At 40.7% G+C, this 26,269-nt stretch overlaps 2 protein-coding genes across 4 annotated transcripts; one reads left to right on the top strand and one right to left on the bottom strand.

Annotated features, from left to right (window-relative positions):
* Positions 1-1,474: 1,474 nt before the first annotated feature.
* LOC128368546 (protein zyg-11 homolog) lies at positions 1,475-8,755 on the bottom strand. Of its 3 annotated transcripts, none has more exons than XM_053329390.1 (14): positions 8,593-8,755; positions 7,439-7,607; positions 6,314-7,113; positions 6,020-6,160; positions 4,999-5,175; positions 4,661-4,725; positions 4,276-4,375; positions 3,977-4,027; positions 3,362-3,523; positions 3,199-3,246; positions 2,600-2,800; positions 2,449-2,501; positions 1,965-2,062; positions 1,475-1,693 (listed from the first exon to the last, which is right to left on the bottom strand). In XM_053329390.1, exons 1-14 carry the CDS (start codon positions 8,593-8,595, stop codon positions 1,536-1,538), a joined length of 2,226 nt encoding a protein of 741 aa, XP_053185365.1. In that variant the 5' UTR covers positions 8,596-8,755; the 3' UTR covers positions 1,475-1,535. The 3 variants fall into 3 exon arrangements, with proteins under 3 accessions (XP_053185365.1, XP_053185366.1, XP_053185364.1); XM_053329391.1 differs by having other exon boundaries at positions 3,362-3,520; XM_053329389.1 differs by lacking the exon at positions 8,593-8,755 and having other exon boundaries at positions 7,439-7,613.
* A 6,194-nt stretch (positions 8,756-14,949) lies between these two features.
* On the top strand, positions 14,950-19,697 carry angptl1b (angiopoietin-like 1b). The gene is made up of 4 exons (XM_053329402.1): positions 14,950-15,751; positions 17,095-17,288; positions 18,355-18,625; positions 19,510-19,697. The coding sequence occupies exons 1-4, from the start codon at positions 14,950-14,952 to the stop codon at positions 19,695-19,697; spliced, it is 1,455 nt and encodes a 484-aa protein (XP_053185377.1).
* The last annotated feature ends 6,572 nt before the right edge of the window (positions 19,698-26,269 follow it).

The raw sequence follows: 26,269 nt of genomic DNA, 5'->3' as shown, positions 1-26,269 counted from the left end.
TTACTCTTTGGCTCCTCCTTTCACATGACCTCCTCACATGCTAGGTTTTCCACGTGCACAACAGACACCAGAGCAAAGTCACCGTGCAAAGCATAGAATAACTGACAGCTGCTGGAAAGTAGCACTGTTTTACCACACTTTCATGACTCGAACTTCTTGTGGTAACATCACACCATGCACACTGTAGGACACCTGACCTCTGATCCCACAAGACTGACTGTGAGTTTAATGTTTAGAGGGTTGAAACTGCTGTTAAAGCTGTCCCTAGATCACTTTACATAGCTCTTCTCTAAAATACTGCCTACCCTACCACTGTCAAGGAAATGACTAATTAGGCTGAATCACAAGCATACAAAGCCATATTCTATTTAGCAGATCTCTTTGAACTCCTTGGGGGGATTTAAAAATTGTGAATCAAGGGGAGTTTGACACTTAAAAGTTGAACACAGTGCTACAACTCAAATTTCCATGTGAGCTTGTTAATCCACTTTCCAAAAAGAATTATTAATAGGCTAACTTAGAATAGGCTCTGTAGATGCCTACAAGCAGTCCTGTCTTGCAGCTGTGTTACGTAAAATATAATGAATTCAGCATCTACCAGGCATGAGAGACAGTGAGCATTAGAGGAGAGGAGAGAACACTTATTTTTGAGCATGACTGGTTTATAATGAAGGCCCCCTGTACAGATACACAGACAAACACAGCATACTTAGGATGAATCTATACATCTAGGATCAGTATTTTACACAAAAACATAGATTAAGAGTAAAACATCCCTCAAGCTACAGTACTAAAGCACCCTCTAGTGATGGGATTTAGCTTCATACATAATTTTCCTTAAGATCAGACTTTTTCCAGCTTAATGTCAGTTTGACCTCAAAACAGTGCAAATATTATTAAAAGTTCACATTTGTTTTGTTTTCTAAGCATTTAAAATGAAATTAACAGTTTAGCTCAGGAGTAAAAATGACTACACAAAATATAATCTACTCTACTCTATTAAATATTAAGTTTATTGAATATTTAATTAAGTCCAATCCTATTGAACTTAAAGGTGCAGCCTGTATAATTTAGTGACATCTAACAGAACAGATTTAGCAGAAAAGAATATAATATTCAAAGTTTAATTTGTGTATAATCACCTGAAAAATGATTATACACAAATTAAAGTGTTGTGTTTTCATTTTCTTGGACTGAGCTCTACATAGGGAGTGAGTGGGTCCTCTTCCTGGAGCCCACCATGTTGCACTGCCACGGTTCTACGGTAGCCCAGAACAGACAAACCAAACACTGGCTCTAGTTTCTAATTTTGTCACGACATTTGCAGCCACTGTAGATTTCCCTAAACACTTGGAAGGGGAGGGAGAGGTATTCAGCTGCAATATACAACCTCACCGCTAGATGCCACTAAATCTTACACACTAGTCCTTTAATTAAATATTACATCCTAAGGGACTGACATGAACCTTCTACATCTGCAGCCTGCACATTTTAGGCACAGATGAAATAAATATCTTTGCACTTTTGTCAAGAGCTTAGCTTTGAGGCCCCAATTGATTCTGACAGCACTCTACCATACTCAAGATGCTGTCCGATAGTCCTTTAACGTCACTGTGTGTGTCGGGATGTGCAGTTAAAGCCTTCAGAAGTTCAGTCACACCTTCCTGCTCCAGCATGTTGCTGTAATTTGAAGCTAGAAATGATGAGAGAGAGAGGAAGAGATAAGGACATGACAACATAACTTGAATATTAATACACCAGACAAGTCCATATGAATCTACTAGTATTTAACATCACATAGGGTGTAGTATCTTGGCACAAAAATGGACACTGATACACATACAGTACTTCACGGTAAATTGATTTAAATACATAAATATGCTGAACCCTATAAATCCACCCATGTGTTCCCTACAGTAAAACTTCCTCCAAGATCCCCACAGTAGTCTGTTTGTGTGTCTTACTGTTTTGACTGCAAACCAGATGTATGGCCCAGACTGCCCACATCTGCACTCCTGAGGGCTGACAAGTTTGAAGCAGAGGGCAAAATGGACGGAATGACCTACAATTTTGACACGATGAGACAGAACACGCAAATTAAAAAAGTGAGAAAAGAAGTGCATATTTTAATTATCCTAAGCATTTTTTCTTTGTTTTGTGCTGTAAGTACCAGGTGTTTGTCTTCTGCTTCAGTGCAACCCAATGAATATAAGCTAATGTGCCATTCACATATTTTAACATCATTTAGAATGAAAGAAAGATTTTTAATTGCTTTCTTGTGAGTGTCTCGGCTATCTCTGGTACTCAGTGTTATGTTATGTGGTAATTCAATTGTGTTAAATGCACAAATAGATACAAAATATGCATACATTACTTACATCAAACCAGCAACAATGAGCAAAATAAAAATGATGTGCAGATGTGAACAGATGTGTTGTATTATCTCACCTGTAAGAGACCATTTCTCTCTCGAGTTGGGTCCATGTTACTATGGAAGCATGCTGCAAGGTAAGAACAACACTTTGAAAAGAGCAAGAGGGCATTTTCACTGTCCATCAAATGAAAACCAGCATCCTAAACTTTTGCCTTTCACACACACCAGCTGGTTCAGTATGGTTGTGCGGAGCTCATTATCCAAGGTCCAGGCCTCTGGTCTAGAGGTCAGCTGTGCCAGGATCCCTCCGGCGAAGTAGCGGACCCCCACCTCCATATGGGAGTCCTGCAGCAGACTGAGGATGTGCTCCAATAAGTCCTCCTCCATCAAGTCTGCCTGCAACTCCTCCACCTCTGCTATGTTGTTCTGTAACACAGTGTGACGAATGATAGTGGTGATGATAGATGTAACTTGGCAGACAGGCGGAACAGAAGGGATCCAGGAACTTTTTAATGCCAGATTGCCAACAGAAGGATTTTTCCCCCCACTGGTCAATTCATTTCAATTATTTGGGAATAAAATGAAAAATATTTGAAAGGAAGCCTTAATTCAGATGCTGACTATTGTCACGGCATGTGGGAATGATTACACAAAGGAAATGAGAATAAGATGTAGATTTCGGTTTAAACAAGCTATGAAAACAAGAACATTCAGTACTGTGGCAGATGTGGCACATAATGAAAACTATGAAATCATATTCAATATTCTTCTGTATAAACACAACAGCACACACACACACACACACACACACACACTGAACCCACCAGGAGGCCAAGAACTTTCTGTTGTACCGAAGATTCAGTGTAGTAGGACTGCAATGCAAAAGAATTGACAGCATGAGAGGCACAATGTACCATGTGACCCTTTGTGAGGATTAATTTGTGTATTAGAATGCACATCTGTGTTTTTTTGAGGTGGCTCCTCTACCTCCAGGACCTCCTCGTATAGCTCCAGGCCGTGGCACTCGATAAAGTTTCGGGCTGCTGCAGGCATCTCATCTGTCAAGTTCCACAGAGCACTCAAGGCAAACTTCAAAGTAGTGTCCACCACTCCAACCATGGCCTTCTGCTGCACGATAGCCAGCAGCTGCTGTTACAGAGCCAAGGAGAAGAGAAAACATGAGACAAGCAGGGAATACATTGGTAGAAATACAGGAAACAACCTCAGTGAAGTCAGTGGAGTGTGCAGTATTGAATACAACTTGCATATGTGGGATGAAATGATTACATATTTGCATGGCAGCAGATACACAATAAATAAAAATAACTGGAGCGGAAAGCAAAGCTTGATTGCATACACAAAAAGAGAAACAGAGAGGTGACTGAATAATGGAGTAACAGTAAACTGAGAGGGATGAATGCATGGGGCAATGGAGTGACAGTAATAGTGAGTAAATGAGTATATATAGTAGGTAATGGAAAATATAGCATGCAAGACAGACAGAGGGGGAGAGAAAACTAGAAATACACTTGTGCTTATCTAGTGCTAAGTCGGGAACATTGTGTAAGTCTGAAACTAAACACCCTGAAAGTGTATTTGTACCTTCATAATAAAGGCATCCTTGCTGAGCTGTGCAGTCTCCTCTGTGGACAACTGTAAATAAAACAGAGAGATCAGGGCGTCTTTGAGTTCAAGCCATTTTCCTAAATGTCAAACTAGAGCAAACGTTTCTTATAAGCCACAGGGAAATGGCACCATTTAACTGGACTAAATTAAAGCACAAAGCTGGCTGCTAAAACCAGTGTCACAGAGGTACAGGATCTCTCAACAAGTGGGACTAACAGGTGCCATACTATTTTCCTGCAGCAGACTAATGCACAGTAAGTGAGCGGTGTCTTGACCTTGGCCACCAGAAAGGAGATGATAGCCACAGCCATCCTCTGAAGGGTAGGATCCTCGTGGCTGCTCAGCCAGTTAATCACCAGCGTGGAAGCTAAATACCTGAACCATGATCACAGCATGGATACAAGGAACACAGTATTACAAAAATACACCAATAACGTACAGACAAGCCTTGGGAGAATCTGAGACATAGTTTCCTGCACTCATACATCTGGGAGAAGTATTTCTTTTGGCAATTCCATTTCAAGACTAAATATATTTTAGCTGGATTACAGTTTGTTGGAAAAACACTACAGTGCCACTCTATGAGTGCAATGATTATCTTGGCTGCTGCATCACCACAGTCACATATGTCATATTATAACTGAATGAAAATAAACTAACTTGTCAAAGGGGACATCCTGAAGGATGTAGTCACTGCAGAGTGCCAGCAGGCAGTTCTTCTGCACCTGGAGAGAAAGAAAGAGTTGAAGACTCATAAGACTCAGGTGTGGTATATTTAAATAGAGGATGTGTGCAAATGGTTTAATATGCAGCAAATACAAATAGTGGCCACATGGCAGCTGCAACCAAATGCAACATTTAGAGCAGCATGCTTGAATGACAAGCCAGCTGGTGGCAATAGAACCATTCTGTGCCACAGTTTGTTACATTTTGCTGTTGTGTAACTGTATTGCACTGACATAGATGTGTAATCTGAAACAATGAGCATATCCTCAAACCTGCTGATGTTTAGGGAAAGTCTTCATGGCATTCAGCAGCTGGGTGACAGTGGAGCTGAGCAGCCTGACAGGCATAGCCTCTGCCATGTCCTGAGTGGTCAGGTTGAACACGCACGCTGTGGCCACCAAGTGGACGTGCGGGGAGGCAGGGTGGCTCTGCATGGCACTCAGAACCAGCTGCAGGAAACAGGAAGTCCAAGTCGTAATCAGACTCACTAATAATTGTATTGTCACATTGGAAACTGTCTACAGTGGGCTGGATCTGAGGGAAAGGGGTATCATTCTTTCCCTCTCCAACAACCATTTGGGTGTCTTTACGTACAGTCTTTAAGTACAGTAATTAGGATGTCAGGTCACAGGACATTTTAATTTAGCTGGACAATATGTTCAAACTGAGCTCGCAAAAGACGTTTTAAAATACTATTCTCATTACAAAACCTTACATAAAACATGCCACAAGAAATTGTTTCTTTCACTGATTTTAGCTCATTAATACAAATGAATGAATATGAAATATGTGTGTTGTCTATATTTATTTATTTGTTTTATTGTATCTTAAAAAGAGAGGTTCATCTTTATTAAACATGCTGTTTATATGGACTATTAACTATGAACTAATATAATATACTATGTAATATAACAATTTTAAGTCTTTCTGTAGTTCTCTATCAATAACAAAATAAACTGTACTCAGCAAGCAAATAGCTGGGATTGGTGTCACAATGATAAAAAGAAGGGACGTTTTACAGACTGACTTCCTGGATCCATTTTTTGTGTGAAGATGTTTTCCTTTGCAATACAAAACTAAACTATTGGCTTGTTTACAGTCCATCTACTCATCGGACAGCTTGAGTTCTTTGCCCTGTTGACTTCTTAGCAATCTCATCAATCACAGGAAGCACTATGTTATAACTGATAGAAACTGTGAATCACAAATGTTTTGAATTTGCGGTAATACACAAATAAACCCCCACGTTCAAACTTAATTGGGAAGAGAAAAGAATGAACCAGACTACAGCACCTTTAGCATATCTGGTCGTGGTTTGTCAGTGTCAGTGGTTAGATTGTAGAGATGGACGAGGGCCTCTCGTATGAAACACTCCCTGTCTCTGTACCTCCTCAGGGCCTCACACACCTGGTTCTCATTAGCCTCTCCGGTTACCTGAACATACATAGCAGATCAGCACTGTCAGAGAGACAGGAAATGCAGTGGGCATATTCGGTAAGTTAACAGTATAGAGCCTCAAGACAGAGACAAATGAGAAACTTATGCAAGAGTCAAGCTCATGTGTCTATGCTAGCACTGGATCCTTACTTTCATGTCTTTCTGTGAAGAAAGGACATCACAGGAGCTAACCCCGGTTGCTACCAGGCCCAAGAAGACCAGTCCACTCCTGGCCTCCACAAACGCCCTGACGGCTGCGTCTGTGATTTTCTTACGACCAGACACATCGAGAGATATAAGGGAAGGGAGTACCTGGGTACTCCCCTCCAGGAGCTGCCTCACTGTCTCATCTCCATCACTCCCATCACTATCTTCCAGTGTAAAGTGGTCATCCGAAAAGTCCATATGCCTGAGAGCGTGAAGTTGGTTGAGGACAAAGAGCAACCTCGCAGACGACATATCCAGCAGCCTGAGCCTGTGGGCGATCAAAGATCTCAGAGTGTTCTTGCACTGGGAGAGTGCTGTGAGCTTTGTGACGCTGGTGCAGGAGATATCCAGGCTTTCCAGCTGAGGGAGGGTGCAGATATCTTCAAGAACAGCATCAGTCAGGTCTGTGTTGGCAAGGTTGAGCGTCCTCAGGCCCCTCAAGGAGCTGAAGCCAACTCGGACCCCTTCATCCTCGCTTAGAGACTGACAGTCCAGATGTAGCCCATTCAGGGACAATCTCTGCAGGCTGGATCTACACTCCAGGTTGGAGGCAAGGCCTGAGACCATATTAGCACCAGTGAGATCCCCAGAGACCCAGGAAGCATCTAACTCCTGGAGTCGGTGAGGGCAGAGGGCCAGACGGAAGGCTTCTGCAGACACTGGACAGCGGCGGATGGTGGCTCGGCGCAAGCGGAGCTCTTTGCAGTTTCGGAAAATCCCAACAGTCATGTCATTCAGTATCCCTTGTAGGGAGAAGTAAACAGAGCAACGTTGTAGGAAAAAGTAGCATCAGTTTAGCCACATTTATATTTGTGGAATAGAATTTTCCCACTTTTTCTGCCTGGCATAGTACACTGTGAACTAATAACTCATATGATGATAGGGTAGTATATTGGCATTGTGACTAACTTTTTTAGAGGAAGTTGTGTGCCTGAGGAATGATTTCATGTACTGAGTTTGTTTTTTCCCATTTCTACAACTTTTCACAGAACTACAACTACTTAATAGCCCCATTTACCCTCAGTTGTCCATGATGTTTTTGGAGCTTTTTCAGGGCTCCTGACTGACCTTTAGTTGCCATCTTCTGCAGTAGCTGGTCAGCCATCTCCTGTGGGAAGAGTGGGGCCCAGCTGAGGCAAAGGGAGCCGTCTGCTCGCTTGCTGCACAGAGCGTCCAGGCTGCAGCACACCTGAGTCAAACAGAGGTCGCACAGGGCCTGGGGGCCCTCCTCTGCATCCTGCATCACATCACCAAGTGGTCAAGAGTCACACTACTGGATAGTCATATATCATAGTGGAGGTATGAGCACAAGAGGAGTGAACTTAATTCACTTTTTTTTTCATATTTTCTCATTTGGTTCTAATATCTTGTCTGGCACATAGTTTTGTTTAAAATCCTCCATTTAAATATGTGTTTTGTTTATTATTACTTCACTTGGATGTTTGAGCTTCACTGTGCTGCGCTCATCTTAAATCTCAGTTGAAGACTAGTTTAGAAGCCAATCATGGTACAACATGAAACTTGACAGCAATGTGATGTGGAAACTTGAAATCTGACTTTAGAGTGTAGAAGAAAATACCTTGTATCCAGCAATGAAACTTTTGAAATTGAAAATATTCACAGATTTTTCAGTATGAGAGAATGAATCATTTGTATGTCTTAAAACGTGTCTGTCAGGGATATTTGAAAATGTCCAGATTTTGAGAAGCTGCCACTGGCATTTGGCCTCCGCCTCAATATAACAGAGGTGAATGATATTTTATTTGTAGTGTTCAAATAGTATTGGAAAATGATATCTAAATCAACCATTGTAAAGGTACCCTAACCTTGAGACATGAGAGAATAATATAGTATATGGGGCATACTCATCATCACACAGCACATACATCATGCATCTGTGCAGTAACGTGACTTAGAGGTTGTTTATTTATGCGTGAAAGACTGTTATCTCTTCTTCCTCAGGACTCAACAGATCCACAGTGACACAGGATCTCTAACGCTACAGGAGGCTAATTTTATCCACGGCAGATGAAGCACAGCACAAGTAAAGCCCATTTAAATCACATAATCCATCCGTGCTCTGCAGGTCGAAGTGGACAAAAGCATTTGGTCCTTCAGCACCGTCTCCTAACCTTTACAAGGGACTGACATTACACGAAGTGCACGTAACGGCAAATAAAACATTGGCAACATTTCACACGAGGGAGGGGGGTCAAACTCACCATGTTTCAAAAGTAAACAGTCGACAGGGGAATAAAAATAAACACTGTTAGCAGGTGGACTTGCTAACTTACTTAAATTCTGCAGAATTTTAGAGAAAGAGACTTATATAGCTGAGAAAAGTTATGAAAAATACAGTTATTCCTCTGTGTTGATTTCACTCGCTGTCGCACGCTGATCGTCGAGCGTCAACTGTCACAGGCTGACCTCTCCCATTGGTCAGCTGGCGTGACGTCAACGAAATCTGGTTAAAGGGTAGTTTGTTAATTGGAGCCCTGCATTACATTTTCCTTTCCTATGTTTTATTTTTATTTTTATTATTTTGAATTGCCCCTTCCTTGCCCAATCCCCTTACTATTTTTTTTAAATTATGTCATAATTGAATTCCCTGGCATACTTTACATACTTATTATACTTATTATGAATTTGTTGTCAATAAAGTTGCAAAAAAAAGGATATTTTTTAAAAACACTCAAATTACAACTTTAATTCTATCTATCTATCTATCCATCTATCTATCTATCTATCTATCTATCTATCTATCTATCTATCTATCTATCTATCTATCTATCTATCTATCTATCTATCTATCTATCTGTCTATCTATCACATCACTACTACTCATACAGGTGGCCTAATAAAATTACAGGAATGAATTTCCATCAGTGAAGTGGAGAGGGTAGTAAACTGGTTTAGCCACAAGGAGGGGCTCACACAGAGAGAGAGCTGGATTTTAATAAGTGTGACTGATATTTAAGTGAAAAGTGAATTTTCAAAACTGAGTAGTACATCTCTTAATACAAAGACTCAGCCCTCTGGTTTGCATGAATGTAAAGAATATTTTTAGCAGTGGCATTCAAAAATGTTCTATGTGCAGGGGCAAAAATATGAAAAGGGCCCCTTCTATGAACATACTCACATGGGGGGGGGGGGGGGGGGGGGGGTGTCTCACATGCCCCTCTGCTGTCTGACTAGGGTACAAATGGAGCACGGAAAGGTTCCATTAATACACAGGTGAGTTTTGCTTCAACAAAGTTGTTTTGTTTTTTTTAAATCAGCACTCAAATGTCTAGGGAATTTGTCGACTACACTTGCACATATACTCTTATTGCAGGCTACGGCCTTAGTATGAACATGAATTATGAGCAGTTCAGCCATAGAGTTATTTTTCCTAGATAGTTGAGTAAGTGAAAGTATTGCATAGATTAGTAATTAATACAAGAAAAAAATACAGAAAGGAAATTAAGCGCATATGTAAGAGAAGTGTATGTTTTCTTTCTTATCCCTTTCATCATCTTGATTAATTTATCTGACCTCAAATTGGGAACTACTGATTTAAACTACACAAGACACAACAGTGGGACTTTTTTTATGCAGAACAGACACAGAATAGACTATGTTTTTCCACGCATGGATTGAATTACCACAAAATGTTGTTGTTTTTTAAAGGTTTTTCTATTCCCACAAACATATGTTCTTCTATACACAATTTATTTAAATTGAATGAGATCCATTACGTATATACAACCAACTGCCATGAGGATGCACACTCAATCACACAAACACAAACATATTCTTATTCATGCCCACTTCAATGTGCATACACATTTCTGCAATATGAATGTCCTGTCTCAGTTGCTCATAAGCAAAACTGTCCTCCCACATGGTGAAGTATGTTTCCCCACGCAGAGAATCCCCATGCATCAAAGCTTGTGCTTCCTCCTCATTTCAAAACATTTAGCTCAGGGGCGTTCTTTTGTCTGCATATTGCATAAGCCCTCTGCATATTGTCCTTATAACCATATAAACACAGCTGCCAATTGCTGTTGAATTGCCATAAAACACACACTCACACACACAGATACACGCACGCACACGCACACGCACACATCCCATATACAGAGAAAACAAAAGAGGAACCCTCACATTCAAAACAGACCTCCCATTGTAATCCTAAAGCTACCGGATCGCCAGAATCACTCAGTCATTAGATTAGAGCTGATAGGAAACAGCTTTGTGCGGAGGAGTAGATAGACTATGAGAAATAGTGGTTATATGAATGAAGCTGACAGAAGAGTGCATGTGTTTCTTTGTGCGTGACAGAGAAAGAACAAGAGGGTTTATGAGCTTGTCAAACTTTCACAACCCTGACAGACACATTTTCATGTGTGGGAGAAAAAAGTAGCTTTGTGTTTACAAACCCTGTGAGAATTAAATGATGACAGCAAGACTGATTTTGAGTGTGAGAGTCCTCAGCACTTGTTGACTCCCAGCCAATCTGGTTCATCACTTACTTTTTCAGTTGTGGCGAAACTTTATATTAGGAGGAGTCTTTCTTTTCTACTTAAACTTTAGGTGACATCAGAGGAGGAAGGCAGGGCCAAGCCTTCCTCTCCTCAAACTACAGAGAAAATCACACCATCAGCCTCCCTCTTTCCGTATATGGACCACCCTCTACTGTTCTCCTAGTGGACAGTGTTTGCTTGTGCCTTGGCTGTATGCAGGCCTTCATTCTCAATGAGAGCAAAGACAGAGGGAGACTGAGACTGAGGTGAGGAGAATGGAGAGCATGAAACTTCATAGGAAAGACAACTGAGACCTGGCTGCTACCTGCACTTCCTGGACCACTGACGAAACTCGCTGACAAAGGTAAGATTTTCATTTTTTAATTCATGCTAATTTATAAAATCAATATGGCATTTGTATGTTGTTTTATTCTCTCTGGAAATGTATCAAAAAAGCTAAAACTTCCTTAAATGTTCCCAATCAACTCTGTAAATGATAAAATTAGTATTTCTGATAAAAGTTAAGGAAATATAGAACAATGAAGTTAGATTGAGATTTTGGATTAAGGAAAGACCATTAGACATTCATGCCTGTTCAAAAATATATCTGAATGACTGTGAAAACACTTATATATAGAAGTATATTAAGTTGTATTGTTTTTAAAGTCCATATGCATATCAGACATAAGCTCCCCTGCTCATATTCACCATGTACACAGTTCATGCATCATGTTATCCCCTCAGCAGACAGATCTAATCAGTGGCACCATCACAATAACTTGTGGGCTAATTGGCACAGTCCTACAAATCTCCTGGTCCTGGAGTAAAAGCCACAACAAAGTTAAGCTGGAAAATGGGATTTTCTTATTTGTAATATATATTTATGCTGTATGTTGAAATAAAGTTGGAATGAAATTGAGGGAATTAATTAGGGGACTGTTGTGTGGTATTCTCCATCCCACATAAAGGTAAAATTAAATCTTTTAATTGAGAGGCTTAGCAGCACACATTTAGAGCTCAGTGGTGCTACTTAGAGTCAGTGGGTCGATTGGCAGCATCCTCCTGTTCTACAGAGCTGGGAAAACCAGCCACCGCAAAGTTTGACCTGTCTGTTTGCAAAAACTGCATTAATATGGATGAGGTGGCTGAATCTGGTCAGGTCTGGCTCTGGAGGGAGCATGGAGAGGAGAAAATTCCCTTTTAATAAGTCAACAAAAAAAAATAAAAAAAATAAAAAAAACTGGCTGCTGCGGCTGACTTGATGAAGACCAGCAGGGTGTGAACGACAGAGAGAAACCTGGTTTTAAAGAGTGCCGATGAGATTCACAGCCCTGGCTAAGGAGCCTCTGTGTAAACACTGTCACTCCTGTCAGGCAGGGGCCTGTGAGATTCATATTGTGGGGTTGGAGACGTGTAGACGGGCCAATTGCTGAGACCGAGCTGTTGAAGGGGACGACCTATGATTACGGAAAGACAGGAAAAAGTACCCTCTGAGTAATAATAACTGACTGACAGTGCCAAGGTGTTTCTGAGCTCTGACACATGGCCCGTTTTCCTTAAAGTGTCTTCTCCTTTGCCCTCAGATCATTAGTAATCTGTGATAAAACAAACTGTGTTCCATATGTTACAGCTAAAACACTCGTTTCCGGTCAGTTTTTGAAGACGTGCGCTGCTGAACTTTAAAGCCAAACAACATAGTTATTGAAAATTAATGTTGGCTTAGATGCTTTGTTTCTGTAATACATCTTCTTGCTTTATGAAAACACAACAACTTCATATTATAAATTTTCCCTGAGGTAAGCATGTTTTTTCTTTTGACAGTGATAAAAGAGTGTTATTCTGCCGCTGCAGCACTTTGAGCTTAGGTAATGCTCTGGGATCTGTCCCATTAACTGTGGTCAGGACTCTTCAGTGCAACTAAACATCAAGAAGAGACCACAGAAATAATTCAAAACCCCTGCTGTCTCTGTCTTGGCCTCATTTTATTTTGCTTCTTTGGAATCTGTTAAAATCCTCAGTGGATTTGTTTTGATGAGCTCCGATATGAAGTGGGTCATATTGTGTACCCGTCTGAAGTGTTAGATGAAGGTTACTTAACTTCCTTGGCCATATCCACCAGACTGCCTTCTGGTTGGATTTGGCCCGTCTGCCAAAATCAGCCTGAAGTTGGCTCACCATTAGCTCCACTTCCAAAGCCAAGTCCAGTTATTGAATATGGAAGGAGGGAGCTTTCACTTAGCATGCATTTTCGAACGTCACCCACCACTGCTCTATTCGTTGTGCTGTCAAAACCAATAAGATCAAAACACATGCTTTCCTTCCAAAAATAGACTCCAGAAAACATTAGTCATAAATCAGGGATTCCTGCTCCCCCTGCTGCTTCTAAAACACACCATTTTCTTTTATTTCTCACTGAATTCAGATTAATCCATTTGTACCAGGGAGACACGGGATAAATTAACATAAATCAATACAGCCCACTGATAACCACCTGCTGACTTCCTGCATTTTGCACATTACTGATACAAGTCATGAATCTATTAGAGACTGGTAGTGGCAGTGGTCTGTTAGTGACACATTTGATTTTCCATTTCAGTCTCAGATATTTTCAACAAACTAATTCTCCACACAGGCCAGTGCAGGTACACTGAAAGTCTATAGGGGCAGCTCATGGAAGGTCTGAGCTGGGAGATCTACAGAAATATGAAAAACAGATCCCAGCACTTGCACACACCCAGTTACCTGATACAGATGTGGTAAGGACCTCAATGAAAGAGAAGCCATAAGGGAATGTATTGAAAATGTGAGGTACAATAACAGATTCATGGTGGGTGGGTGGCACTGTTCTTACCCCTGCTGTAAGATCCAGAACCAGCTTCAATCCTTCTCTAGTCATCAACTGGTCTTGCTGGGTTGACCTGCTAAGTCAGCTTGCTACAGCTGGTTTAACTGGTGATCAGCTGGTACACCAGTTTTGTGTTGCTGGTTTAAGCTGGTTTGAACTAGGTTTTTGACTGCTGGTAAACCGATTACCAACTGAGTGCTGGTAGCTGGGCTACCAACTGTCAAAAACCTTGCTCAAACCTAGTTGGTTTAAGCTGGTTTGAGCTAGTTTAAACCCCCCTGGACTACTAAAATCTAGCTCAAACTGGTCAAACTATTTACCAGCCCACCAAAATTAACCAGAAGTGATCTTAAAGTGTGAAACCAGCTGTGCCTATGCCATAGCCTGCTATTTTTGCTTTTTTGCTTTTAATTCTACATTTCAAAGATCACTTACTTCATAATTAAGCAGGAATTGTGTGTTCAGTCTGAAACTTCTTCTGTATCATGCCTTTTATTATTTAAACTTTGCAGGCAAACTTGTTATATAGGATTATATTGGATTAGAGGAGAAAATAAAACATCTGGATTACAGTGTAGACTTCTTGTAGTGTGCCTGGTAGGAAATTGTACAAAAAAGTACAAGATGAATGGCAACAAAAACTCTTTGAACTTGAATCAAATTAAAAGCTACTGTAATTACTCTGTATTTTTCTTGCGTTGACAAATCTAAAGATCAAAACAATCAATGACTTGACCCAGATGGCAAGTACTGTCTGCATTGCCAGTGCCTGACATAGCTTATTACTCTGTGAAATAATATCAGTTCATGTCCAAAACACACATCAGTGAGCCACACCAATGCCCTGGGTGACGTGTTCCCTAATTTCAATAAACATTGGCACTACAGTTTCCATGCCTGGAAATAGACCCCCAAAAATGTGCAATTTACTCCTTTTTGAGAAGCATTTGCTATACATTACAATGCCCAACTGTTTTATGAAAATGAAATGTTGGCTTTGTGAACCATGTATAAAGATTTACATCTTCTGTTGGAACCATTTGACTTTGGGCTGAGGGCCACAGACAGACTAACACATTGTCAATTTTGGCATTTTCTTTTTGGAAAATGCCAAAATTTTGGAATTTCTTGGCAATACCAACACCAATCCTTTTCTTTCCATAAAACAGTCTGCACTCTTTCTTTTTCATAGATCTCTAGGTTGTTTGGTGATAAATTGAGGAAGAACCATGGAACCTGGAAAGTGGAGCCTATTTATTCTGTTTGGTTTATCCATCTGGAGCAACAGCCAAGCCCTCAGCAAAAACCCCATCCTGTCCCGGATACGAAGGGCTCCTGAGGCCAATGGAGAAAACAAGAAGTGCTCCTACACCTTCCTGGTACCCGAGCAGAAGATCACAGGCCCCATCTGTGCAGCTCGGGGTTATGCAACCGACAAGGACCGAGTGACGCGCCTTGATGTGGCTGCGGTGCGTGACCTTCTGTCAAAGCAACGTCGGGAGATGGAGACTTTGAAGCTCGTGGTGGATGTGGATGGTAACTTGGTGAACGAGATGAAGTTGTTGAGGAAAGAGAGCAGGAACATGAACTCTAGAGTGACTCAGCTCTACATGCAGCTGTTGCACGAAATCATCAGGAAGAGGGACAACTCACTGGAGTTGGCACAGTTGGAGACACGCATCCTTAATGCCACCACTGAGTCACTGCGACTGGCCTCCAGGTACAGGGAACTAGAGGCCAAATATTCTGCTCTGTCTGCAGTGGTGAATAATCAGTCAGTGCTGATTGGAGCATTGGAAGAGCGTTGTATGCAGGTGTACAGCCGCAGGCATGAACAGCAACCTATGGGACCTCCGATGGTGCAGGTGGTCCCTGAGAATATTCCTGTTCATGTGCCACGTTTCACAAATGAGATCCAAGCAGACAACACTAGAGCATTTGCCCGAGAAAGGGGCTCTCGCTCTGGGCCTTCACCCACAACTGGCACCCTGGAAGTCCAGAAACCTCCTCAGAGGAACTTCAGTGCTGAAGGTGAGTGACATCTATTCATCCATCCATGATTCATACATACTGAGAATTTTCACTGATTTATTCATTCACTCAGGCACCAAAATCCAAAACAGTCATGGTAAAATGTAGAGCAGTCATGACTTTGCAGGCCAACCATAATAAAATAATATCCCTGACTCTGGGTACAGCTGCAGGTGGGCCCATGGCCTCATTTTCAAAGGTTAAAGATTTGCAAATTCAGCTGGAGCTCTGCTCCCTGCTCAACAGAAAAGAGCACAAACCAGGATGGAAATAAAAATGTTGTAACGTCTGAACCGAAGCTGGGGACTTAAAGCAAAGCAAAGAAAGACCTAACCAGTGGGATTTTGCTCATCAACAGAAATTCCTGACACATTTAGATTGTCCTTGCCCAAGAATAATAAAGTGTGTAGGATTTCAGTGCAGCTGTATATGAAAATCATTTGCAGGACTGTTCCATTGCATGTGAGACAGACAAAATCCAGACCGGTGTGAAAGACTCCTTCAAACCACAAAGTAGAAGCACTTCTGGTACACTTCATAAAGTAAATGGACCATAGATTTATATTATTATTATGTTATTAGCTGGGGGGAGGTAATTCTACCATTAAGTAAACTCATTGCACATGTGCTTGTAATTAAAAATCTTCTATAACAATTACCTTGACAAAAGACAGACATTTACCACTAGTAAAGTCGGTTAACAATACATCTATTTTGCAGTTTTGACCTCAAATGAAGGCCAATAATTATTAAAGTGGCTTAATTAGACCCACACTACTTGTTCTGTAAGGACGGAGTAAACAAATGTATCTTGAAGACCTAGATAAATGTGTTTTCTGTTACTCCTTCTGCTTGTACGATTTAGATTTTCCTCTGTAAATCTCTGTTAGACATTTACTTCAATGTTTCATCATCATGTATACTCATGGCACTCATTTTGCTGTTTTGCAACAAAAGTGGATACAATTACTATACAAAGCAAAAATGCAGTAGACTAGAATCTGACTATTTGACATCTGTTTTACTTCATACAAATTTATACCATAAAAATTTTATTTGATGGCAATATAATATATATATATAGGCTATGGGTGTGCAATGCTTTAATTAAGTAGCAACCAAGCTAAATTATTTTTCCTCAACATGGAATTTAATCTAACATCTCTTCAACAGTTTCTGTGATTACTGCTGTCTGTCTTAGGCACAGAAAGGAATAGGTATTTCCAAAAGTATTTTACCTTGGTCTGATGATTTTTATCTCCAGATACTGTAGAGTTTGTTCCCTTCTCTGGTCACAGCCTGTCTTCCAGCCTGTCTCCTTCTCTTATCATTCTTTCCTTCAGGCCCATTCAGAGATTGCCTGGAGGCCCAGGAAGCCGGCCACAGCACCAGCGGCATGTACCTGATCAGACCAGACGAAGCAGAGAGGCCGGTGCAGGCCTGGTGTGAACAGGATATAGACAACGGGGGCTGGGCTGTCATCCAGAGCAGGAGAGACGGATCAGTTAACTTTTTCAGGAACTGGGATAACTACAAGGTGATGACAGTGACACGTCTCTCTCTTCTCCCCTCTGTCTCAACCTCAGAATATTTGGCTCATCCAGAGATAACAATGGTGGCGTTACATGACCCACCTACAGGAACCATCTGAGGTCTTTGTGACTATTTCCTAGGCTAGAATCCTTGAGTTTTCACTTACTGCACAATATAACACCCTGTCAGCAGCACTATTCTTCCAAGGTCATTTCATTTGAGATCCCCATTATGAAACATTAGATGGTCCACTAGGAAGGTATGTTCCACAGCTCAATCTGCAGGCATTTTTTTCCAAAACCGCTACTAGTGTGGTGCCTTCCTGGATGGCTGGCTGGTTGGCTTACTGTGCAACACCATATAGGCCCTCTCATCAAAGCTCTGTGAGAATGAGATGGAGTATATCACTGCTGGCAGCCTTGGCGTTTTAGTGTTCCATTCAACCCAGCCAGGCCTGTGCATGTGTAACTGGAAGCTAAATTGCTCTCTTCAACATTGATTTGCCTCTATGCTCTCCCACAAAGCCACCACATGTACACATACACACATAGCACCAGAGAGGAGGCCCCGGCCTGAAACCCTACATCATTCATCATCTGCTGGCTCACCCAGCTAATCCACAATCACAAACCTCAACCTCTTCTACCAAGTGAAGTGTTCTGGGGGCGCACGGCCAGACGTAGATTGCTCGTGGTTATTTAACACAAGCGTCCAGACCAGTTTCACCATTAGCCATGCTCCAAGACATCTTGGATTTGAGGTTTGAGCGATGAACCAGCATTCTGAAGATTGATGCCTATTTTCCAGCATAAATACTACAACATGTCTTTTTTAAAGTAATTTAAAAGACTTGTGAAGTTTGTCTCAGCTACAGATCCATAACCAAAATGTCATCAAAAAGAAAATTCTCATTTGTTCTGTTACAGTCCCAGAGCCTCTTCCACAAGAGGGTTTTATGTTCCTGAGCAGTTCTCATGTTTCTAAACTCCTCAGGCTACCACATAACAAACAACGCTCATTATTTCTTGCAATCCTTCTGTAACTTTCCTTTTAATCTCTTTGTGACTCAGAGCGGCTTTGGCAACATAGATGGGGAGTACTGGCTTGGTCTGGAAGGCATCTACAACCTGGGAAGGCAAAGGGACTACAAGCTACTAGTGGAGCTGGAGGACTGGATGGGCAAGAAGGTGTACGCTCAATACAACAGCTTCCATCTGGAGCCAGAGAGCGAGGGCTACCGCCTGCGATTAGGCATCTACCAAGGCAACGCCGGGGACTCCCTCAGCAGCCACAACGGCAAACAGTTCACTACTCTGGATCGAGACAAGGATGCCTTCTCAGGTAGATGAAACTGGGGTTCTTGTCCACCGTGTTAGCATACAGGTTCCCTCAAAGTGCATCATGGTATTTTCTCAACTTTCAAGTGTCTCTTTTAATAGTGCTGAAAAGATTAGTAAATTCATCGATATGGTAATCCATAGAATATTAATTGCCAGTTATTCTGATACTCAGTTGTTTAGGTAATTTTGCAACTAAATGGCTAAACATTATCTGGTTCCAGTCTCTCAAGTACGATGGTTGGCAATTCTTCTCTTTTTGTTATTGTAAATTGAATATCTTTAGGTTTGTGATTGTTTGCCAGACAAAACAAGCAGTTTGATGATACCATCCTGGGCTCTGAGAAACTGGATAATGGATAATGAATATTTTGATATTTTTTTAGTTTTTATAGACTAAGAAATTAGACAGAGAAATTTTAATGCAAGTTAAGTTGTGATTTATTGGCCTAAATACCAGGAAGCTTAAAGGTATTACCTTGTAATACTGAAAATTTAGACTAGCTCCAAGGCTCTGAATAGCTACCATTATCTTTTCATCAGATGTTTTCAGCAATAGAAATACAGATACATGATTCTCTACTGATTGGTTGGGGCAAAATAATAACACCTCTCAAAGAGTACACAGCTAACATAAACCCCATGTGAGACTGAATAATGTAGTACAATGAAACTGCAAACCAGTCTGATTATCAGGCTACCGAGATTTTCAATTAAAAATCTGTTCTAGCTTGCAAGGTATCACAGAAAGAACTGATTTTCTTGAAAAAGTCTGTCAATATGTAGATGTTCTCTGAAGACAACATCTAACGTGCTTCAATGGAAAACACACACTTCCTGTACTTCAGAGTAGAGATCATCACTATTTCTTCCTCCCCCCCACAACAGGAAACTGTGCCCATTTCCACAAAGGAGGCTGGTGGTACAACGCTTGTGGCCAAACCAATCTTAATGGTGTCTGGTACAACGGAGGCGTCTACCGAAGCAAATTCCAAGATGGGATCTTCTGGGCTGACTACGGCGGAGGCTTCTACTCCATGAAGTCTGTCCGCATGATGATCAGGCCCATAGACTGAAGAGATACTGTAAGCTAGGCTGGTCCAGGGGCAGCTGTGGAGGCCAGGGCACACTTGAACCTTACTCTAAATTGTGACTGTATATGTCATCAGCAACTGGTTGATCCTAGATAAAAGAACTACACCAATGGAGATTACCAACCATCAGTTGTGACTTGAAGTGCCTCCTGTAACCAACATGAACTGTCTGTGTTGTTCTCTTTACTGTATATCACAATAGATGCATAAATAGAGGGATTTAGAGGACATGACTATTTATAAGCCATACAGCTCCTTTAACCACCAAATGTATATGATGCAGAAGGGATATTAAGAACTGCTGGTGCAGATATTTTACAGCTAACTAATGCAAGCTGTCAGTCTGATTAAGAAACTGCAGTGTTTTCCTCATTATTCGATCAAGCAGTGGAGAGGAGGCGTCACATCTTAACAGAAATTCATCTATATTGATTTTATTCATAAGCTTTACCATCAAAGGATCTAAATGCAGCTCTTCCTACCTCGCCAAGATGAACATCTGGGGGAAATACTCATACATTGTATTTAACTTCCGCTAAATTGCTGGAAAAAACATTTTGTTAATACCTATATAGATTTATTTAGGCTCTGTATCCACCTCCAGATCTGAAAAGACCAACACCATTGAAAAAAAGATGGTGGTTTAAAATGTTTTATGTACATCTGATTACACAAAAGCAATGGTGAGTTTATTTTTTCTCACTATGCTTAAAATTACCTTTATACTGTATGTTAAACTACTTTGTCCAAATGCAGATGACCAGAAACGATAATTTATGTGTATTATTAACTTATCATAACAGTGAAAAGGGCCAGGTGTCCTGAGGGAACGGTAAATGATCCCACAGAAAAATAGAACTGATTTCCTCCACTGTATGTATGACAATCATTCTCAAAGTGTGCTTGCACGTATGGAAATTGCTGTTATATGTTTTTCTCATTTGGCTGTTGATTAAATTTCAGTATGACTCCGGGAAAAAACAAGCATTGTTGAGAGAGAGAAAAAGAGAGAGAGAGAGAAAGAGAGGGAGAGCGAAAAAAAAAGATGGAATTACCTTTTGTTTTGAGTGGTTTTCGAGCACGAAAAATATGCCGACCAAGCGTGCTGAGAATTATAGGCACTGGGACAGACAACGAGAAACACATTGCTAAAAGCCAGACAGGATGGAGAGAGAAAAATAGGAGAGGGGAGGGGATGAACTGGGATGGAACTGGTCCAAATTTCCAAGTTATTTTCCCCCCCTCTTCCTTTTAAATACAGAGAAATTTACATTCTTTCCACAAAAAAGTGCTTGAACTGTATGTTTTCTTAAAAGTATCTTTCATTGACAAAGTCATGGGTCCCTGCACTCTGTAATCACCAGTATGGCAGGAAAGTTGCATCCTTTTGGGGAAATCATCCCAGAGGAGTGGGGAGTGAGGAGGGGCGGGGGGTTTAAACTTGAGGGTTTGCTTTGAACAACGGCACCGCATCCACAGCACACATGAAAGACAAACAGCCTTTGGTCTTTGCAGCTGAAAATAGACTCCTGTATTGCACTGTTTTTCTTATTGACCACAATCTCCCTCACACCCATCTCTTTAACAAACTTTTATGATGCGAAAAAGCACAAAGCAAGGGACACCGGTCAAACCCAGCTGGACATGGAAACATGTTTATGGATATGTATAAAAGCAGTGTTGAATAAAAATGGCATTATAATGTTCAAATTAAATTGCAATAAAAGCTGAAACAAAAGAGTTGCAATGCTTGGCAGAACAACATTACACTACATCCAATAAATGGGGAACATTTAGGGTCATTTCAGAGGACATTCTTGTTCACTGGGAACCACAAGAGTCATAATTTTTACTACTTGTTAAGATTGCATGCACATTTCCAGCTTATCTTCTGGATGTGAGTCATGTATTTAAAATCTTGTTTGTCTATGGCTGATAAAAAAACACCAAGTATTTAGGGACAAGCATCTTTAGTTTCCACTGAAATTCTGAAGCATATTTGCATTTAGTGGTATTAAGTGTTCTCTGAAATGTGCGTGGCTGTGTGTGTCTTGTGCTGGCATGAACCAGTCGGAAAAAGACAGATGAATGCATCACAGAGACATCTCAGTTCAAGTGGTAACATTTCTGTGGATGACTGGGTAAGAGCAATTTGAGTCTGACTCACAACTTGAGCTAAATTACTTGTTTATTTGTCACATCGTGATCATCAACGTTCTATTTTCTGAGCTTAATAGGCCTACCTACACATGTGTGTTTACATGCTTGTATGTGTCACTTTAGAATATAAAAGAATAAGTTCATATTTACTGTATGCATATTCGCTTTCATGCAGAGAGTTAGAATAGAACATCAATACCCTTCATGTGTTTGTATATATAAAGTTAGAGCCAGCTGGCAGTTAGCTTACGCTTACAAAGAGTGGAAGAGAGGGAAACAACTAGCCTTGCTTGGTAACAATATGTGCCTATCCACACTAATTAACACCTATGTCAGTATATTTGAAATGTAGGACCATTTGTGATTCATTTTGGGAGTTTCACACTGCAATTATTTCTTGGCCAAAAAATAGTTCCACATATAACTGCCCCTAAAACGACAACTTGTCATTTTTACACTTTTAATGGATTAAAAAACAAGCTATAACAATTTTATTAGCGGGCTTCAGAGGTGCTGGTAGGCACCCTCGGACAGAGCCAGGCTAGCTGTTTTGTCCTGCTGCCAGTCTTGCTAAAGCAAGCAAGCTGCCCGCTGGCTCGATAGCTTCAGAGAGTGAATGAGCACATTTCCTAAAATGTCAATCTGTGCCACCTGACTGTGCACTGTGCACTGTGCAGAGGCCTAAACCTACAAGTCCAGTTGAAGTGTGCGTATAGCTGTGCCCCATCCAACACCAGCCATTTTATTAGGATGCATAAGGTCAAGAGCTCAGACACTATCTACCAAGAATTTTATTGAACAGATGCCACCTGAGCACAGTTGTTCTTTCATATCAACACTGTATGCTGCCAGTCTGCCAATGTGGGATGCACCACAGGAGCTGAAACTGAAGCCTTCCAATAACTGCCCACCACACACTGAACCCTCACATTTTACACTGCCTCATGGGGTTATGGAAATACATGATTATTCCACAAAAACCCAAATGCTGCACAGTCAGACATTGGAACAGAGAAGGTGACATCCTTGGCTCTGGTGAGGGGGACCACACTTGGGCCTGTACAAACTTGAATACCTGGTCAGCAAACTGGGGATGGTCGGGTGCTGGTGCCGTGTGGTCCTCTGGAGGTTTCAGAGGTGAAAGCCCTCTTTGTCACTGAGTGAAGCTTCGCTTTCTACGAACTTCACCACCAAAATGGCACCAGTCTCGGAAGGTTTCTGGAAGAAGCTGGCTCTACAGCTCGCTAATGTTTGCTGAAAGACATCTGCTGTTAAGGGGAATGTCCGTGAGAGTGACTCATTAGCCCACAAACGCTCAGTTAGTGTCAACCAGCAAATCAACAGACAGGATGTGAAGCTGTTTTCTTTCAAAATAAGCATCATGACTAATTTTTGCCCCTACCGAGGTAGTTTAACTACTCCGAAACTAAGCCTGTTCCTAAGTGCCCTTTTGATTTAAAGCTTAACAGACACTTGTTTGAGATGGATGACCATTTGGAGGGACCTGGGAAGACTCAGGCAGTTCCAGGCAGCTGCAGTTTCCACTCTCTCTTATTACGGTAGTCTAAAACGTACTGAAGAATGATATTTCATTTAGCTGTGAGGCACACAGACCAGTGCTGAGATTGTGAAAATCAGATTTATTTTAATGGGGTCTATTTGATTGTAGAAAGAAGTCAATCTAAGCACAGAATGCAACCCAAGAGATAATAAACAAAGGAGAGAACAGTGCTCCTTGAGTTTCAGCTTCCTATTAACTGACACATCGTCAGTTAAATATGTCTATTAGTAACCAAAAATTCAGATGGTTTTCATTGTTCATGTGGTTGGCATGACATGCTTGTTTATTCTAGACTCAAACCTTGAAGCCCCTCATACGATCAAATCTGTCTGATTTGTAAGAAGTATGACCTCAGAACAATGTGGAGTCAGCATTAGTCACTGAACTAGAGGACCCTCTAATAGCCTACAGTATGACTGTTAACCATATGTGTGCTGGATATATGATTCTCCTTATTGTGATGAATAGCGTGAGTCATGGAGGTCTGTTAGAGGCTTCACGACCGCCTGGGGAGACAGAGCCGAAGGACCGATTGCCCTCACTGCTCGACTGTTTTTACACCATAGTTAAAACAATGAAAAACAACGGGCCCCCCAGCCTAAACCTGCTCAAGAGAGGCATGAGCCAAAGAGCTACGGAGGGCAACAGAAGGAACCACAGAAATGTTTTACATTCAGTCTAGTGGAGAGGAAGGGAAAAAAAGATTAACAGCAGTTTCTGCAGCACCAAGTCTGGACAGTCAGCTGTAGGCAATAGATTTTACATGTATATAAGAATGGATATCTAACAAAGAAAACAGGCTGTTAAGAGCCTGCTTGAGGGAAATAAAAATGGAAAAAATAATAAAACAAGAAATGACACAACCTTAACAGAGGGAAAATGGTTAAATAAATGAAAGTTTATATGGTTTGGTCTTGAATCCTCACAGAGGGACAGACAGAAAATAATTAACTTTTTGAAAAATCTGCTGTCAAACCTGGCTCTGCTTTGACTGTGATTTTAACATTTTTTCCACCAGTTCGGAACCTGGATGGTAACTCGACTCCATAAACAGAGGGTTTTACAATAGTGGATATACTATTTGATGTCTTCGTTTAGTACCTTCTTGGGTTTTAGCTGCTCCATTTTGAAGTCGCTGCAAACAGAAGGGACTTTTGAATGAGGCAGGAATTTCAGTGGCTAAAATGAAATGTGATACATTCTTTTTTAATGACGGCTGTCTCCAATTTTATTAAAACAACTTAGATTCTGGCAGCTGGGTTTGTATTGGAAGGTGGTTTCTGAAATCATTAAAAGTATTACTTTTCTGGAACTAGGGGATCAAACAAATCCCATTTAGATTAAATTTACTGCACAGTTTAACTTAAAAGACTATTAAAAAATAAACATAACTAATACATTTCTTGAGTTGGAAAGGGGGAAAAAACATCAAACCTTCATCTTTACTTTGTTGCCAAAACTGGCAACTTTCCTTTATGGCCATAAGATAACTTTTTCAGTGATTTTTACAGTCACATTTTTGGCACAGATTAGACTTGCACAGCAGTAAGAAGATACATTATGTGCATATCATTACAAGCCTTGCTGAGCCTGGGGTGCCATATCAGCTCATAACATGTTTTAAACAACACATGCTGAACCTCAAAAATAATGAGCTACAAAACATGCAATCCTGCCTTCAAAACATATGCTGAGTTGCTTGCAAAAAGCAGATGAATCCAGCTGGCCTGGAAGGGCATTCGTCACGGAGCTTTGTTGTTACAGATTAATTTATCAAATTATTTATGAATTATTACCTAAATGCAGTTAAAATAAGATAAACCTATAGTAGATGCTGTAGAAGCAACAGAAATGAGAATGAAACACATTAGATGTACACGTAAGAGTCCAGAGGCAAACCAAGAAAATATGAATAAAGAATTAAAAAAAGAATAAAGAAAAAGATATATAAATAATAGTTGCCTACATTTTGAGGTAAACTGTACTTGGAACTTTCTATTGTGACATGTGATAATGATAAAGAAAATGATATTTCAAATGCGTTCTTATAATTGCAGTCTTCTTTTTCTGCAGCCCTGAAGCACTACGTTGACTGTGAGTTGACTGGGCTGGACTCCTTAAATCATACCAGGGTACCATCTAGTGGTGGTATGTTTTTTAGACCTAACTACCCCACTACTGTTGAGCTGGTCTTCACTGTGAAGAGGGAGGAAAGGGGAAAACAGGCTATGTTTGGATTTAATTGTTAATGACAAGCGCTACATCTAACTGAAAACATTCAAAATCATGGGCAGAGTGAGTCCCAAACAACATGAAAGCATAACTGCAGATGTCAATACCATTACAAAGACAAACAAACAAACAAAGATATGCACATTTGTTGTTTGATGGGCTATAGCTTCCCTAAATGTTACTGAAATCTGTTTGAAACTTGAATGCACATTTACTAGGCTATTAATAGCTGACTGAGATTGTTTTTTTTTAATTTTTATTTGTTTTATTAAAAATGCATGTTAGGTAACCCTATAATGTAAAGTGAATCATATGATTCATGAGTTTTAGAGAACTCTACATCATCAGGATGATCACTTTTTCCTGAGAAACCTGATGTAGAAGATCAGACACATGCAGTGCACAGATAAACCAATGCAGTGTTGAATTACTAAATATTTTGTAGTTTATTTTATTATATTAATTCCTGTACAGCAGGTTTAGAAGCTCATGTAGCCTATCTGTGCATCTGCCATTTCATGCATTCTGTATCATCATCATACATAAAAAGTTTAGTAGGCTATATACTAGATATGAGCTTTATGCAGGATGTATAAATGTA

Source organism: Scomber japonicus, chromosome 12, assembly GCF_027409825.1.
Source record: "Scomber japonicus isolate fScoJap1 chromosome 12, fScoJap1.pri, whole genome shotgun sequence".
Lineage (NCBI taxonomy): Eukaryota > Metazoa > Chordata > Actinopteri > Scombriformes > Scombridae > Scomber > Scomber japonicus.
Note: the sequence above shows the minus strand (reverse complement) of the source record. Positions and strands in the feature narration are given on the sequence as shown.